Consider the following 14,074-nt stretch of genomic DNA (forward strand, 5'->3'; position numbering starts at 1 on the left):
TAGGTTTTCAAGATGAAATAAAACGTATATAATTTAATGTTATGGCCAAGAATTTAGCTTTATTATAAAGATAAGGGTTTGCTTTATGTTTTAAAAATGATTTCGGGCAAGTGGCCGCCGCGGCTGGCTCGAATAAATTCCAGCCTAGAGGCCCAATTTTCGACCACTTTTTGCAGCAATTGGGGCCGTATGTCAGCAATAACGCGCCGAATATTCTCTTCCAAGACGTCAATCGTCTCGGGCTTATCTGCGTAGACAAGCGACTTCACATAGCCCCACAAGAAATAGTCCAGCGGTGTTATATCGCACGATCTTGGAGGCCACGCCACAGGTCCACGGCGCGAGATAATGCGCTCACCAAAAGTTTCCTTCAATAAATCGATTGTTGCGTTGTCTGTATGGCATGTAGCGCCGTCTTGTTGGAACCAAAGGTCGTCCACATCAACATCGTCCAATTCAGGCACGAAAAAGTCATTAATCATGGCTCTATAGCGCTCTCCATTGACTGTAACATTATGGCCGGCTTCATTTTTAAAGAAATATGGACCAATGATTCCCTCTGCCTATAGAGCACACCAAACAGTGACTTTTTGAGGTTGTAACGGCGTCTCAGCAATGGCTTGTGCATTATGTTCACTCCAAATGCGACAATCTTGCTTATTGACATACCCATTCAACCAAAAGTGAGCTTCATCGCTGAACAAAATTTTCTTGTGAAAATCGGGATCGGTGGCCATCTCGTTTTGGGCCCAAATTTGCACGATTTGAAAACGTTGTTCAGGTGTAAGTCTATTCATTATGAAATGGCAAACCAAACTGAGCATAAATCAAGTGACAGCTGTCAAAAAGACCATCTACGAAAAAAGTAGTGCCAACTTGAAAACCTAACCTCTAAAAAAAACACCCTATAGTTGATTTGTATGGATATATTTATATATATAAATTCATTTATTTTTTTAATTAAATGCGTTGCTTCTTACAATTTTTATAGACTGAGTAAATTTTGATTGAAATTATCATCTTTTTTTTTTGTTTATGTTTTTTTTTTTAAGTAAATAAATTTAAATTTAAACTTTTATAAATATTCCCATCTTTCTGCGGTTGTGGTAGTATGATATGTAAAAAATAAAAAATTTATTTAATCAATAAATGATTAATTAATAAATTACTTAAATTAAAAATATTAAAATAATGACTATTCTTAACGAAGTCATGCAACAAAAATGATTTTGTACTTTTCTCCAAGAGATTTTCGTATTTTACTACCTTTTTCATTACTTAAAATTTCGTGTGTAAAGCCAAACTGGCTAACAATTTTCTGCTACTAAAACTTCGCGGCAATCATTTGCGCCGATTCAGTTCAACTTTGGCCGCGAGACAAGTTAGTTAAGTCTTCTGACCGCTAAGCAGACATTTGGTGTTGACTCACCCTTAAAATATTGTGCCTTATTTGCATTGTCGCAGTGTAGATAAAATTAAATTAAAAAGGTAAAACAAGAAGCACACAACAGCGGCCGGACAAACAAAAATATTCAGGCTTTACAAATTCCACCAAAAAAGTAAACTAAGTGCAATCAAAATCGTTTGACGTAAATGTCGTAAATATTTTCAAGTTTTCTTCTTTCTGTGCTTAATTCTGTATCGTTTTGTTGCTTTTGTTGTTGTTGTTGAATTGTTTTTTTATTTTTATTGCTGTCTGCTGTACACCGGTTGTATTAGTGTGGCGTGACAGATCGCGTATTTGCCGATTTGATTCACACATGACGCGGTCGCAGCGCAGCAGCACTAGCAACGCAACAATAAGAACAAAAGTGAATAAACAAAAAAGCGATAAATAGAAGCAGTGAGTCTTATGAAATGAAAAGAGGCGCGTAGAGACGAGTTTAAAGAAATACTTGATTTGGTTTTTAGGTTTGTTTCGGAGACGTGAAAGTCTAACATTTACAGGAAAGCTAGTTGAGTTGAGTAAGAAGCAAATCAGCAGAAGCAGCAGCAGCAACAGCAAGAACAATCAAAACAACTCATCGTTAGTAGAGCAAGCAGAGGCATAAGCACAAAAATGGCCGAGTAAGTTATAACAAAATCATTTTGCTGTTTTCTTTGGATTTGTATTTGTTTGCTTTTTTATTTTTTGGGATGGGCACTCCAAATTTGTTTAGTTTGTATCTGTCATATTTTACTTAAAATTAATTTCTATATTTTTTTTTATTTTATTGACTACTGCACTTGAGGGCGGTTAATGAGGTAATCGTGCTGCGCTTTTGGTAAATTCAACTCTGACTTTTTGTTGTTGCTGAATTGGAATTTTCTGCCGCGACTATTTGCGGTGATGGTAGTTAACAGTATTTTTCCAGAGTTACTAGCAAGCCATTCTTGACTATACAGCCTTCTAGGTCAAATCAACGATCATTCCTTGAAGTGCAGCACGTCAGGGCCGGTCAAAACAGGCTGTGGGAAGATCGTGTGGATGGGGCTGAGCTAAAGAGAATGCCTGCATTTAACGAAAAAACCATTCACATATGATATAGAGGCGTTGTAAGCATTTACGCTGAAATAAAAATCAATTAAGCTGTATTGAAAAAAATGCACTTACGTATCTAGATATGTATGTATGTATGTATGTATATGCATATGCCTCACATGCAATGATGCACTTTTTGCAAGTTTTTCGTTGCCTTTCTTCAATCCTTGAACTCAGTTATTGCCGCTTAATTGGTGTTCTCATTTGCTTATATGTATGTACATATATGTATGTTTGTATGTGCATATGGGCACATTATTAAATCGAGTGATAATTGATTGCCCACCAAAAAAGTGCAGGTGGAAAAAATGAACGATAAAAAGTGGGCAGATTAAAGTTCTCTGGAATTGGAAGCGATTCAGTTGATGCATTTGCATGTAGTTCGAATGCAAGATCAGGTGATCAAATTTGCTGTTTCATAAAAAATTACTTGATTATTTGCGTGGCGTTAAGTGTCGGAGATTATTTAAGTTATATTTATGCTTTTAATAATAATTCTATACAAAAGTCACTTAAAAAATTTATTAGTAGAGTAGAATGGGGTAAGATAGGTATGGGGGCACAATAGGTAGGTGGGGTTTTCGTCGCACTGTTTTTGCAGAGGTCACTCGTCTTATGTGAATTGAATACGTGGTGGGGAACAACGTTCGCGACTGTCATTTCGGCCGTCACCATTGATTAGTTATCCTAGTTCTGGCGTCGTTTAGTTTTTTGTGAGCTTTTCTCCGACATATCATTTTTTTTATTCTACGGTGCAGTGCATTTAATGTATGTAAATATTTGTCAGATGAGTTTTATTTTACGTAGAAAATAATGCTGAACACGAATAATGTGTTAGTTTTTTGATACTTTTGTTTTAAAAAAAAATATCGACACTAACATAAAACATGTGCTTGGGGGCACTATAGGTCAGCCGTCTGGGGCATTATAGGTCACTACTTTTAATTGAATCAAATAAATTTTAATTGTTTTTGCAACAAAATGGTGCGTAATTATGTGCGAAAAACGCCGAAACGAAGTGAAGAGGACGTAAAAAACGCAATCGGGGCAGTCCGAGATGGCGCTAGTGTTCGATCAGCCTCTAAACAATTTAAAATTTCGTTCGAAACATTACGTGCTCGCGTGATGAATTAAAGAAAAATTTCTAACTTTTATAACATGTGCAGTGTTCATACTCTATAAATAAAAGTTAAAACGTTAATTTCCAAGCCATGTACATTATTCTTTTCCCCTTACATATAGTGACCTATCGTGCCCCCCGATTTTGAAAATATCGAAAAAAAGTACCTTTGTCTTATTGAATGCAGCTTCCAAAATATTTAGCCAAACATAAGTCAGTATAACCAAAATGTTAGTAGATAAATAACCTTTCAAAATCTTGCTTATTTTTCAAAATCAATGCAAAGACACCGTAGCAAGAGCTCTCCAAAAAAAAATTACCTATCTTACCCCATTCTACTCTATCAAATTAATTGTTTGCTTGAAAATACCAATACGAAAAACTCTGCCAACTGCAGTAAAAACAGTTGTTAAGAAAAAAAGGTGTTTGTATAAGATCATGATTCAATAATAATAATAAATGACAAGAATGATAAAATGCAAAATGGGTTGGTGTCGAAATTCTGTATGTACAAAATTCTAAAAACAAAATTCTGCTTTTTAAAATTCTGCTTTTTTAAAATTCTGCTTTCAAAATTCTGTATTACAAAATTCTGTATTAAAATATAATGTTAACAATGTTAAAGAGGGAATGTAATTATTTAATTTATTATTATTATTTTTTTATTATTATTCGAAATATTAAATAAAAAATAATAATAATAATAATTATAATTTTTTCACAGTTTCGATAGAATCCACAGTATTTTTGCGTAGAACTTCTTTTCGCGTGGGCGGCCTTCGGCCGCGCTTCAAAAAAATAACCCTCATCAGTCCAACTCCGGCTACGCAATCCACCGTATTTTTGCGTAGAACTATTTTTCGCGTGGGCGGCCTTCGGCCGCGCTTCAAAAAAATAACCCTCATCAGTCCAACTCCGGCTACGCAAGCCACCGTATTTTTGCGTAGAACTCTTCTAAAATAAACGAACAGCTGCGAAGAATTATTAAGAAAAGAAATGAATTAAGTCACACTACATATTTAAAAAGAATTCCAAAAAATATTGTAATTGGCCAAACTAAAATATTGTTATCGCTTAAACATATACATATGCATATTTATGGAATAAATGTTTATTTTGTTACTTCTTGTATGACGAAAATCAGAAAACTTGAACAAAACAGAATTTTTCGCATTAAACATGCAGAATTTTGAAAAAGCAGAATTTTAGAAAGCAGAATTTTAAAAAGCAGAATTTTTTTGCAGTTTACAGAATTTTGTAATACAGAATAATGACACGCTCCCATGCAAAATTACGCAAAATGAACAGAAAATAAAAAACTGAATAGCGTGACATGAAAATGAGCCGTGACGTAAATAATTGCATATGGGAATAGGGAGATAACTAAGAAGCGAGTGTCAAAAAAGGGAAATTGAAAAAAGGAAAATGCAGTTAGGTTAATGTAAACAAAGAATATAATAGAAAAGAGAATCGAAAAAAGGATGTTTACAAACAAACAGTTTTAAAAAGATATAAAATGATTGACAGCTCAACAGTTATAAAATTCACTGCTAATAAAATTTCACTGGGAGCGGGGTGGTGGTATTGCATTCAGTATGTACAACCCAAGGCGAATATATTAAAGGTGCTATCGGTAAATCAGCTGATTTTTTATTTTTTTTATTTTGTCGTGTCCATGTGGCTGTCAGCCCAGAATGAAAAAAAGCGAATTCATACTTTGCCAATACTTTGTTTTGACAATCAAACGTACAAAACATTGTTGTTGGTCTAGCTGCACCCCCTTTAATGAATGCGCTTGGTACAACCTTCTACATTCTTTCTATGTTAAGGGGTTAGGAGTAGTCATAGGCCCGAAAAAATAATGATTTTCAATCATCTTTTTGCTAGTCATTTGCTTTATTTTACAAAAATAAAAACATAGCATGTTTCGACTTGACTTTAGCAAAATTTCAGAAAAGAAATAATAATTGTAAAAATTATAGATGTTTGTGTGGAGCTCGTTTCTCCAGAAGTCCCTTGCGGTGATCATCGAAATTCCTTGGAGATTCATCTAAAATCAATCAGACTAGAGAAATTAGTTTTACTAATAGATAATCGGCCGCCGTAGCCGAATGGGTTGGTGCGTGATTACCATTCGGAATTCAGTCGTTGGTTCGAATCTCGGTGAAAGCAAAATTTATAAAAAAAAAACATTTTTCTAATAGCGGTCGCCCCTCGGCAGGCAATGGCAAACCTCCGAGTGTATTTCTGCCATGAATTTTGAAAAAGCTCCTCATAAAAATATCTGCCGTTCGGAGTCGGCTTGAAACTGTAGGTCCCTCCATTTGTGGAAGAACATCAAGACGCACACCACAAATAGGAAGAGGAGCTCGGCCAAACACCTAACAGAAGTGTACGCGCCAATTATTTATTTTTATTTTAATAGATAATCTTGTGCCTGATCGAAGCTGTTTTTTTTTTTCAAAATTAACAATATGGTGGCCTCAGGAAATATTGACATAAAATTTAAAAAAAATCGAAATAAAAATAAACTATTATTATTATTAAATTATTATTTTAAACACCAGTTATTCATGTTTTACAAAAGCAGTATAAAGTATATTGAAGTCTACCAAGCGGTTTTCAAATAACAGTGATCACCAGTTCAAAAAACATAGTTTAAAGTTTTGCTATCGATTTATGTAGAGTTATGCGAATTATTTAATTACTTATACTGTGTCATCTATTCCTGGGCCATATAATAGTTATTCAGCCGTCATAGCAGCTCCAAAATATCGATTTGCTGTTCAATACGTGGCATTCTACCTTCTGGAACGCTCCGAAGCGCCCGAGGGCCCTTTGTTAATTGTTGAAAAAAAAGTATTTATTCTTTAAGGGGTTATATACCTTGTGAGCCCGAAAAAATGGACGATTGTCATAATTTTTTTTTTTTAATATGTGTTAGAACTTTTATTCAAATGAGACATTTATCATACTGAATGGTAACTCAAGTGTTTTTGTTTTAAAAAATGTTATTATTTATTGTTGATATCGCCCCTCTCCCGAAACGCCGTTTTTAGAAGATTCTTGCGGTGATCACGGTAGCTCATGAGCAGCTCAACTGAAATCAAAAAAATTAAATGATATATGTAGAAAAATGTTTTTCTCGATATGAAAACCGCTTTGCATCAACAAAACGATTTTTGAGGGATTGAAAAATTAAAAAAAAAATTAATTCCAGCGAACTATGCAAATATTTATAAAAAGTGAACCGTGCAGATTCACGAGGTTGTAACTTCGAATAATTAAAAAAAAGCTTATATCGGTCAAATAGTTTTTGATATATAATGATCCCCGCGACTGTAGTTTTCAAAAAACACGAGTTCGAGTTAATCGCGTCTAAAGTTTTGCGTGCACTTCATTTATGGATAATTTGCGCGCTTCCTCGGTCTGTAACTGTCGATCTAGTGCTCCGATCTTTATGATTTTTTGAATTCATATACATATTTAAGATGAATAAAACAATTTTTGATTTTTTTAGTCCCACACAAGATATATAACCCCTTAAGAAAATGCCAAAAAAAATCCAACTTTTTAAAATTCTGACTACTCCTAACCCCTTAATCAACGTCTTTTTTGTTGTTATTGTAACTGCATCACAAATTCGTAAGTTCTAAATAATACTACAGTAGTGTTAATCATTGGCGGAATATAAGTCCAGGTCCTTCCGGTAACATAAACACTCTGGATTTGTCTTGTTTCACAATTTATTTTTTTTTTTTCTTATAATTGACAGCAAATTTTCCTGATAAATCAAAGCATTACCTTAACCGAATTAATTAGTAATCAAATGTCTTCGTAGCGGCACTCGTGGTGTCAATATCAAAATTTTCTCTGGCAGTCAAGCAGCTATAAAATCGCTAGATAGCTTCTCATTTCAAGCAATTCAATCTTTTCAATTCTCGAAACTCTAGCATCAAGAATCATTGTTACTCTGATGTGGGTACTGGGATATGAAGGGACTGAAATTGCGGACACTTTAGCGAAAAAGGTTCAAACACTCCCCTCATTGGTTCTGAACCTTTCTCCGAGGTAAGCAACAGTTTCAAAAGTACCTTTCTACGTGAGCGGGAACAACAAGGGAAAATCGCGTACTGAAGAGACCAAACGGGCATGCGGCAATGGAAAAGTCCCATTGATCCAGAACGTATAAAGGTAGAGGCAATCCTTAACCTCAGCTGAAAAGGCATAAAACTTTACAATAAACTGCTAACAGGACATTGTAAACTCAATCTTTTTTTCCTTGTTCACTCCTCTCGGGAGCATAGGACCTCGACAAGACTTGTCTGGCGTTGGTTTCGTTAATTTATTTGATTTCTGGCAGGGTAGGTGATTAGCCTGCCGCCACCAGTCCCAAATAGTGGGAATGCACCATCTGTGTTTCACATTTTTGTGCTTGAAGGATCGCACAGATGGTTGAGGACTTCGCTAACTTTGGTGTGTCTGCGCTATTACCGCGGTTGACCGCTTCCTCTTGCTGGCGCCACTGATGCAATATGTAACTATTTGTTTTTCTTATTTTAGCAGCCACAATAGAAATAATGCGCTGACTATTGTGGAGGAGTAATGATGGAAAGGATAAGGTTTTGGGTTCGAAGAAAGAAAATTTTGTTTTGGAAACAGGGAAAGTTGGTAGATTTGGGAAAGTGCGAGGACCGTGCTTTTCGTGGGATTCGAACCCACAACCTCTGGGATGGCAGGCTAGTGCACTACCGCTAGACCACCGAGACCGCGGTTAATCAAGTGAAAAAAATTGTGCTGCATAAAATTATTCTTGTAGACTCTGTAAAGAGGCACAAGAAAGATCAAAATTGTAAAAATCAAGCACAATATATCTTTTTAGGTCGCAGTGCATAGGGTGGTTTCTGTTGCTGTTCTTTTAGTAGCATACATTTTTGAGGAATTCTGCTGTAGTAACCATCCTCTGCCCGATATAAATCCGGCTACTTCCGATAACATAGAACAGACTGTCGTTAGTTCCTCCATGCTAGGCGGTCTTATACTAATCCAACGAAATATATTCAGTTAAGCTATACGCCCGAACCTTAAATCCCAACCCTACACCTACTCATATCCTTGTCTTCATTTCAAGCCCGCACCGTATCTTATTAAGTCATCTTTTGACGTTTCGAAGCCATGAGCTTACCAACTGTCATTTCACTTACGAGCAGTTGACAGAATTGTTTTCGTGAGCGTGATTCTTACTCAATTTTACTGCTGTCAAGTCTGCTGCCTCCCAACTCAAAAGCGAATACTATTAACAACTTGTTTTCTAAGCTAGTTATGTTTGCCTTTCCCAATTATTTGCTCAGTACAAATTAAAAATTGCAAGCCAAATGTTTAAGTCATTATACGTTTCATTTTCGCCTTAGTTCAAATAAAGGTCTGGGTTAATAGACTCATTACCTAATTTATTTCCTGTTTCGCGATGCAGCCGCTATTTTAGGAAACATTTACTCACAACAACTTTTATTACAATACCAAAGATGAATATAAAGAGGCTTTCAAAAGTGCCGCCTAGTTGTTAGTAGGGAATAATTCCTAGGCGGTACCTTTTTTTATTTCATCTTTGACATTTGTCAAATGTACAATAATGTGCTTACGTACATATTTAGAAAATAGAAGCTTGTTATTTTTAGAATGCCGATTTTTATTTCGCAGTCTTTGAAAGACATCAGCCAAACCATTAAAAATGCATTTTTCTTCAGGGAATTTTTTGGTAGCTTTATCTTATCTGGAGGCATACTAAAATCACATCTTTTAAAATTACATTTTAATTTATAGATTAAAATACGTAGCAAAAGATAAGCGACCGGCTAAACAGATAAGCAATTGGCATTTTAAGCATTTTTGGAGTGAGCAGTATTTTTAACTCAAGAAAAATATATCAAATAAGTCATGAATGGGTTTTCGCAATTCAGAAGTGGAATAAAATATAACATAGGAGGTATTACCTGCAAAATTCAAAATGTATATGGCGTACAAGTATTAAAGGTAAATATATACAGAGGGAAATGTTTTCACTCAAAGTGCAGAACTTAAAATAATATGACTCGACGCATCTAAAGCGCTGAACTTTAAATAATATGACTCTACGCAATCTATCTTTGGCGATATTTTAAGGCAAACAACATTTTCGACTCACAGATGCGATCACTCTTCCACGCTTAGCCATAATCTGCATAGCTGAAAGTGATGGAGCTTCTTATGCCAAGCTTGCTAGATTCACATGACCTCATGGACTTGAGAAAAAATGTATCTCTGTATTAAGAAAATCTCTACTCCAAGAGACTACTACCGAGTCATTAAGTAAGAAAAGAACGTACAGCACTTTATTATTTGTTGTTGTAGCAGCATAAACAGCCCCCATACATGTACGAGGAGTTCTACTGGGAGGACAGTCCGGATCGTCCCGGTAACGTATTCATTGTAGAGAACTGCGCACAAGATTCCTGCAAAAATTCGAGGAGTCCCATTTCAAGATTTATATGCTTCAAGTGTTTTAACCCGGGTAGGTTTTTATTACACTCGTAGTAGCGAAACTTATAGTGTATTCGTTTCTACGAAAGACTGTTGGACTTCTACGGTGTACAAATTGCTCAATATCGCACTCAACCATATACAGATGCATGTTTTTTGACTACTCAGAAAAAAGCACAAAACACTCCAAATATGTAATCTTTATCTGAGTGTAATATGTAACTATCTTTGTTTTAAGTGGTCGGTTGATATTCAGCGTAACCAACACCCCTCCAAAAAGCTTTTCAAGGCAGACAATTTCCTCCTTCCCCTTCATTGAGTATGACAGTTTTTGAAGAGAACACAGAATTTTCTCTGCGGGTTACATTTATTTTACAATCGAACTCGAACAAAGCAGAAGGCAATGAAAAGCCAACATTTTTTAAGTGAAATGAAATACCAAGACAACGTAGGCCAGCACAATACAATATAACACTGGGGCGGAAAAGTCCCGGGCTTAACAAAGAAAACACGTTCTTTTTTTGTTCAACATTAACTTTATTCATCGACGTAATTTTTATCAAGAACAACGCAATAAATACAGCGCCACTCAAACATTTCAATACCACTTTTTTAGAACGATTTATCTTTTGCCTCAAAATAGGCCTCAGTTTCAGCGATAACCTCTTCATTCGAGCGTAATTTCTTAACGGCGAGTCTTTTTTCAAACAGCCAGTAGTCAATGGGACCCAAATCAGGCGAATACAAGGGATGTGGGAGCAATTCGAAGTTCAAGTCATGTAGTTTTTGTCATTGTTTTGATTGACCTGTGACAGGGGAACGTTGTCTTGATGAAACAAAATTCTTTTGTTTGCCATATGCGGACGTTTCTTTGCAATTTTGGTCTTCAAATGCTCCAATAACGGTATCCAGTGTTGATCGTGTTTCCCTTTTCAAGTGAGTCGATGCATATAACACCTCGCGCATACCAAAATACTGAGGCCATAACCTTGCTTTCTGACGCTTTGGACGAGGTTCACCAGTTGCTGTCCACTCAAATGGCAATCGTTTTGATTTAGGAGTGAAGTGATGGATCCAGACTTCATCCATTGCCACATATCGACGCGAATATTCCGGTTTATCACGTTGAAACATGGCCAAACACTGCTCAGAGTCACCAACGCGTACTTATTTTCGATCAACAGTGCGCAAACGTGGCGCCCACTTGAACAAAGCTTTCTCATAGTCAAATCCCATGCAATATAAAGCCAACACGTTCTTTGGATATCTTTACGATGTCAGCTAACTCACGCGTCTTTACTTTTCGAACACTCAAAACGATTTTGTGTATTTTTTTATGTTTTCTGGTGTTACCGCCTCATTAGGACGTCTACTACGTTGTGCATCAGCGGTGCCTCTACGACCACGTTTGAAGTCAGCAAACCATCGTTTTATTGTTGCTACTAATGGAGCGGAGTCCCCGTAACACTTTTCAGGCCATTGCTTTTGTAAAGCGGTATTTTTCCCCATCAAGAAGCAGTGTAAAATTAAAACACGAAATTCTTTTTGATTCATTTGTTTGGAAAATAACAAAAGTAGCGCCACTCTGAGCACAATAACTCACGAACTAATTAATAGGATATCATGAAATTTTAACAACTGTCTGTTTTAGGTTAGTACTAACTGAAAAAGCGGTGAATACAATGAAATTAGTGCCATCTTAGTGTGTTAGGTCCGGCACTTTTCAGCCCATGGGTTATTTTGAAGCTCGCTTGACTACGTTAAATAGTGAGGATCTCTATGCAATTTAACGAATGTAGTAAAAATACCACTTCGTTTCTTCCATGGCCTGCAACTAAAAGTAATATTTAATTACGCGCTCAACAATATCGTAGCCCACACGAACATACATATGTACAAACGTTTGTTTGCACATAAATTCTCACACATGTATGACATTTTAATGAATGACATCCTCCTACTAAAGAAACAAAATGTCATAACAAAAAAATTAATTTAATAATAATATTTCGACATTAATGAGGCTTTACAATGCACATGAAGGCTAGTAATTAATGTGATAGATACACCGTTAGATGTGCATGTGTAACATCGTCCAATTTTTGCTGCTGTGAACAATACAAAAGCCCACACAAACAACTGTTACGTGCTTTAGCATTGACTTATCTGCTTATCGGCTAAGTTTTTGTCCAAAAGCCATGTGCTTCAAGTGACTGCTAGAAAAACAGCGAATCTTCCATACCAGTATCTGTTTCTATTTTTTACTCATCTGTACGTATGTATGTATGTGCATGCCCGTAACTATTGAAGCAATTTCCATATTTGTTAAACTCTTTTTTTCTACTTCCTTTTTTCTCTTTTGTGTCTTTTGCTGCTTTTTTACGTTCGCCATTAGCTGCATTGCTATCAGTTTGCTAATAATTTGCTGGAAGCTCTTGTGGTTGTCGGTTAGTCGGGTGACGATTTTCTGCTTTCACTGGTGCCATCTACGCTTCGCTTCGCCGTGCTTGGCTTGGCTGCAGAGCTAATGGTGCGCATTGGAGAGTTGAGCGAACACGCAATATGTGAACAAGGAAGTCGCTTTTACAGTTACATGATTTTTGATATTTTTTATTTCAATATTTTTATTTTTGTGTTTTTGCTTTGTGGTTTAATATACGTCTATTAATTTGTCTGCTTGGCAATTAAGTAAGCAATTTTTGGATCGATACGAAACGAAAAATCGAAAAAATATCCATGCAATAGAAATCTATCACAAGTTCGTTTTTTTTGTAATATAAACACGAAATATTGGCAATTTTAATTTGATTTTATTTATTTATGAAAATATCGATATTTGGTTATTTTTCTTTGCACATTTCAGGATCGAATGGAAAAAAAATTCAATCTGAAGGTCTTAAGTAGTCTGTCTTTCGTTTCTTCAATTCAAAAAATGGTGCGTTTCGCGGCAGTATACCATAGTACTACCCAGTAGGCTGGCTTGGAAAATGATTTGATGCTCGCATGGGTCCTCAAGCTCACTGCCGTATTCTGTGGGCCGAGTTGAACCTGCGATAGGAAACTTTTTCTTTCCTACCGCCTGGTTAAGCTGCCCGTTAAGCGATTTCAATTTCTTACCGAATTCATCAAAAGAAAGTTATTACCTCACGAAGTCTAGCTGATTCATCTACTGGTTCTACAAGTATTAAGAAAAATAGGCTATGTAGGTACTCTATAACCTGCGACAGGGTAGCCAAGATAAAATACTTCACTTTACTGGCGTAAGCCTTGAAAGCTTTCACCCGCAAAAAGAAATCAATAGATACCTATGAAATGAGACTTTTTTTTATTTCAAAAGTTTATTAAGAAAAAATGGTTACAAATTTAATCTTCAAAATAATAGCCATCGCTAGCGACACATTTTTCCCATCTCTCAGGCAATTTGTGGATGCCGCGTCAAAAAAAGTGGCCGTCTTTGGCCGCAAACCAATCACCGACCCATTTTTTGGCTTTTTCGTGAGAATTGAAGCGCTGCTCGGAAAGTGCGTGGCCCATCGATTCAAACAAATGATAATCGGAAGGCTCCAAGTCTGGTGAGTAAGCTGCATGCACCAGAGGCTCCCAATCGTACGTCTCCGGCCACGGTCCTCGTTCTCCATGCTAAAATCACCACTTCGGAAATTTTCAAACCACCTGAAGCACTATGCTCTACTAGAGCATGTCAACTATAAGCTTCTATAAGCATTTGATGAGCTTGAGAAGCGTTTTTCTTCAAATTGTAGTTTGAAGGCACGAAATTCGACATTTTTAAGAGCGACAAAAATGCATTGTTCTATGAAACGTAACAAACAATGAACTGAATATTGTTGACAGATAACAGACAAAAAAAACAAGGCATTTGGGAAGGTTTAAAAATACTCCTAGCGACATCTATG

At 36.1% G+C, this 14,074-nt stretch overlaps 1 protein-coding gene across 4 annotated transcripts in view; it reads left to right on the plus strand.

Moving 5' to 3' along the window:
• The first annotated feature begins 1,341 nt into the window (after positions 1-1,341).
• The window catches only part of LOC128868930 (putative fatty acyl-CoA reductase CG8306), a 40,501-nt gene continuing 27,768 nt past the window's right edge, over positions 1,342-14,074 (plus strand). Inside the window, exons 1-2 of one of the 4 annotated variants that reach the window (XM_054111554.1) lie at positions 1,342-1,559; positions 1,912-2,067. In XM_054111554.1, coding sequence (XP_053967529.1) covers positions 2,060-2,067 — 8 coding nt within the window. In that variant the 5' untranslated portion in view covers positions 1,342-1,559; positions 1,912-2,059. The other 3 variants (XM_054111553.1, XM_054111556.1, XM_054111555.1) reach the window with 3 other exon arrangements.

Source organism: Anastrepha ludens, chromosome 6 (genome assembly GCF_028408465.1).
Source record: "Anastrepha ludens isolate Willacy chromosome 6, idAnaLude1.1, whole genome shotgun sequence".
NCBI classification, from domain to species: domain Eukaryota; kingdom Metazoa; phylum Arthropoda; class Insecta; order Diptera; family Tephritidae; genus Anastrepha; species Anastrepha ludens.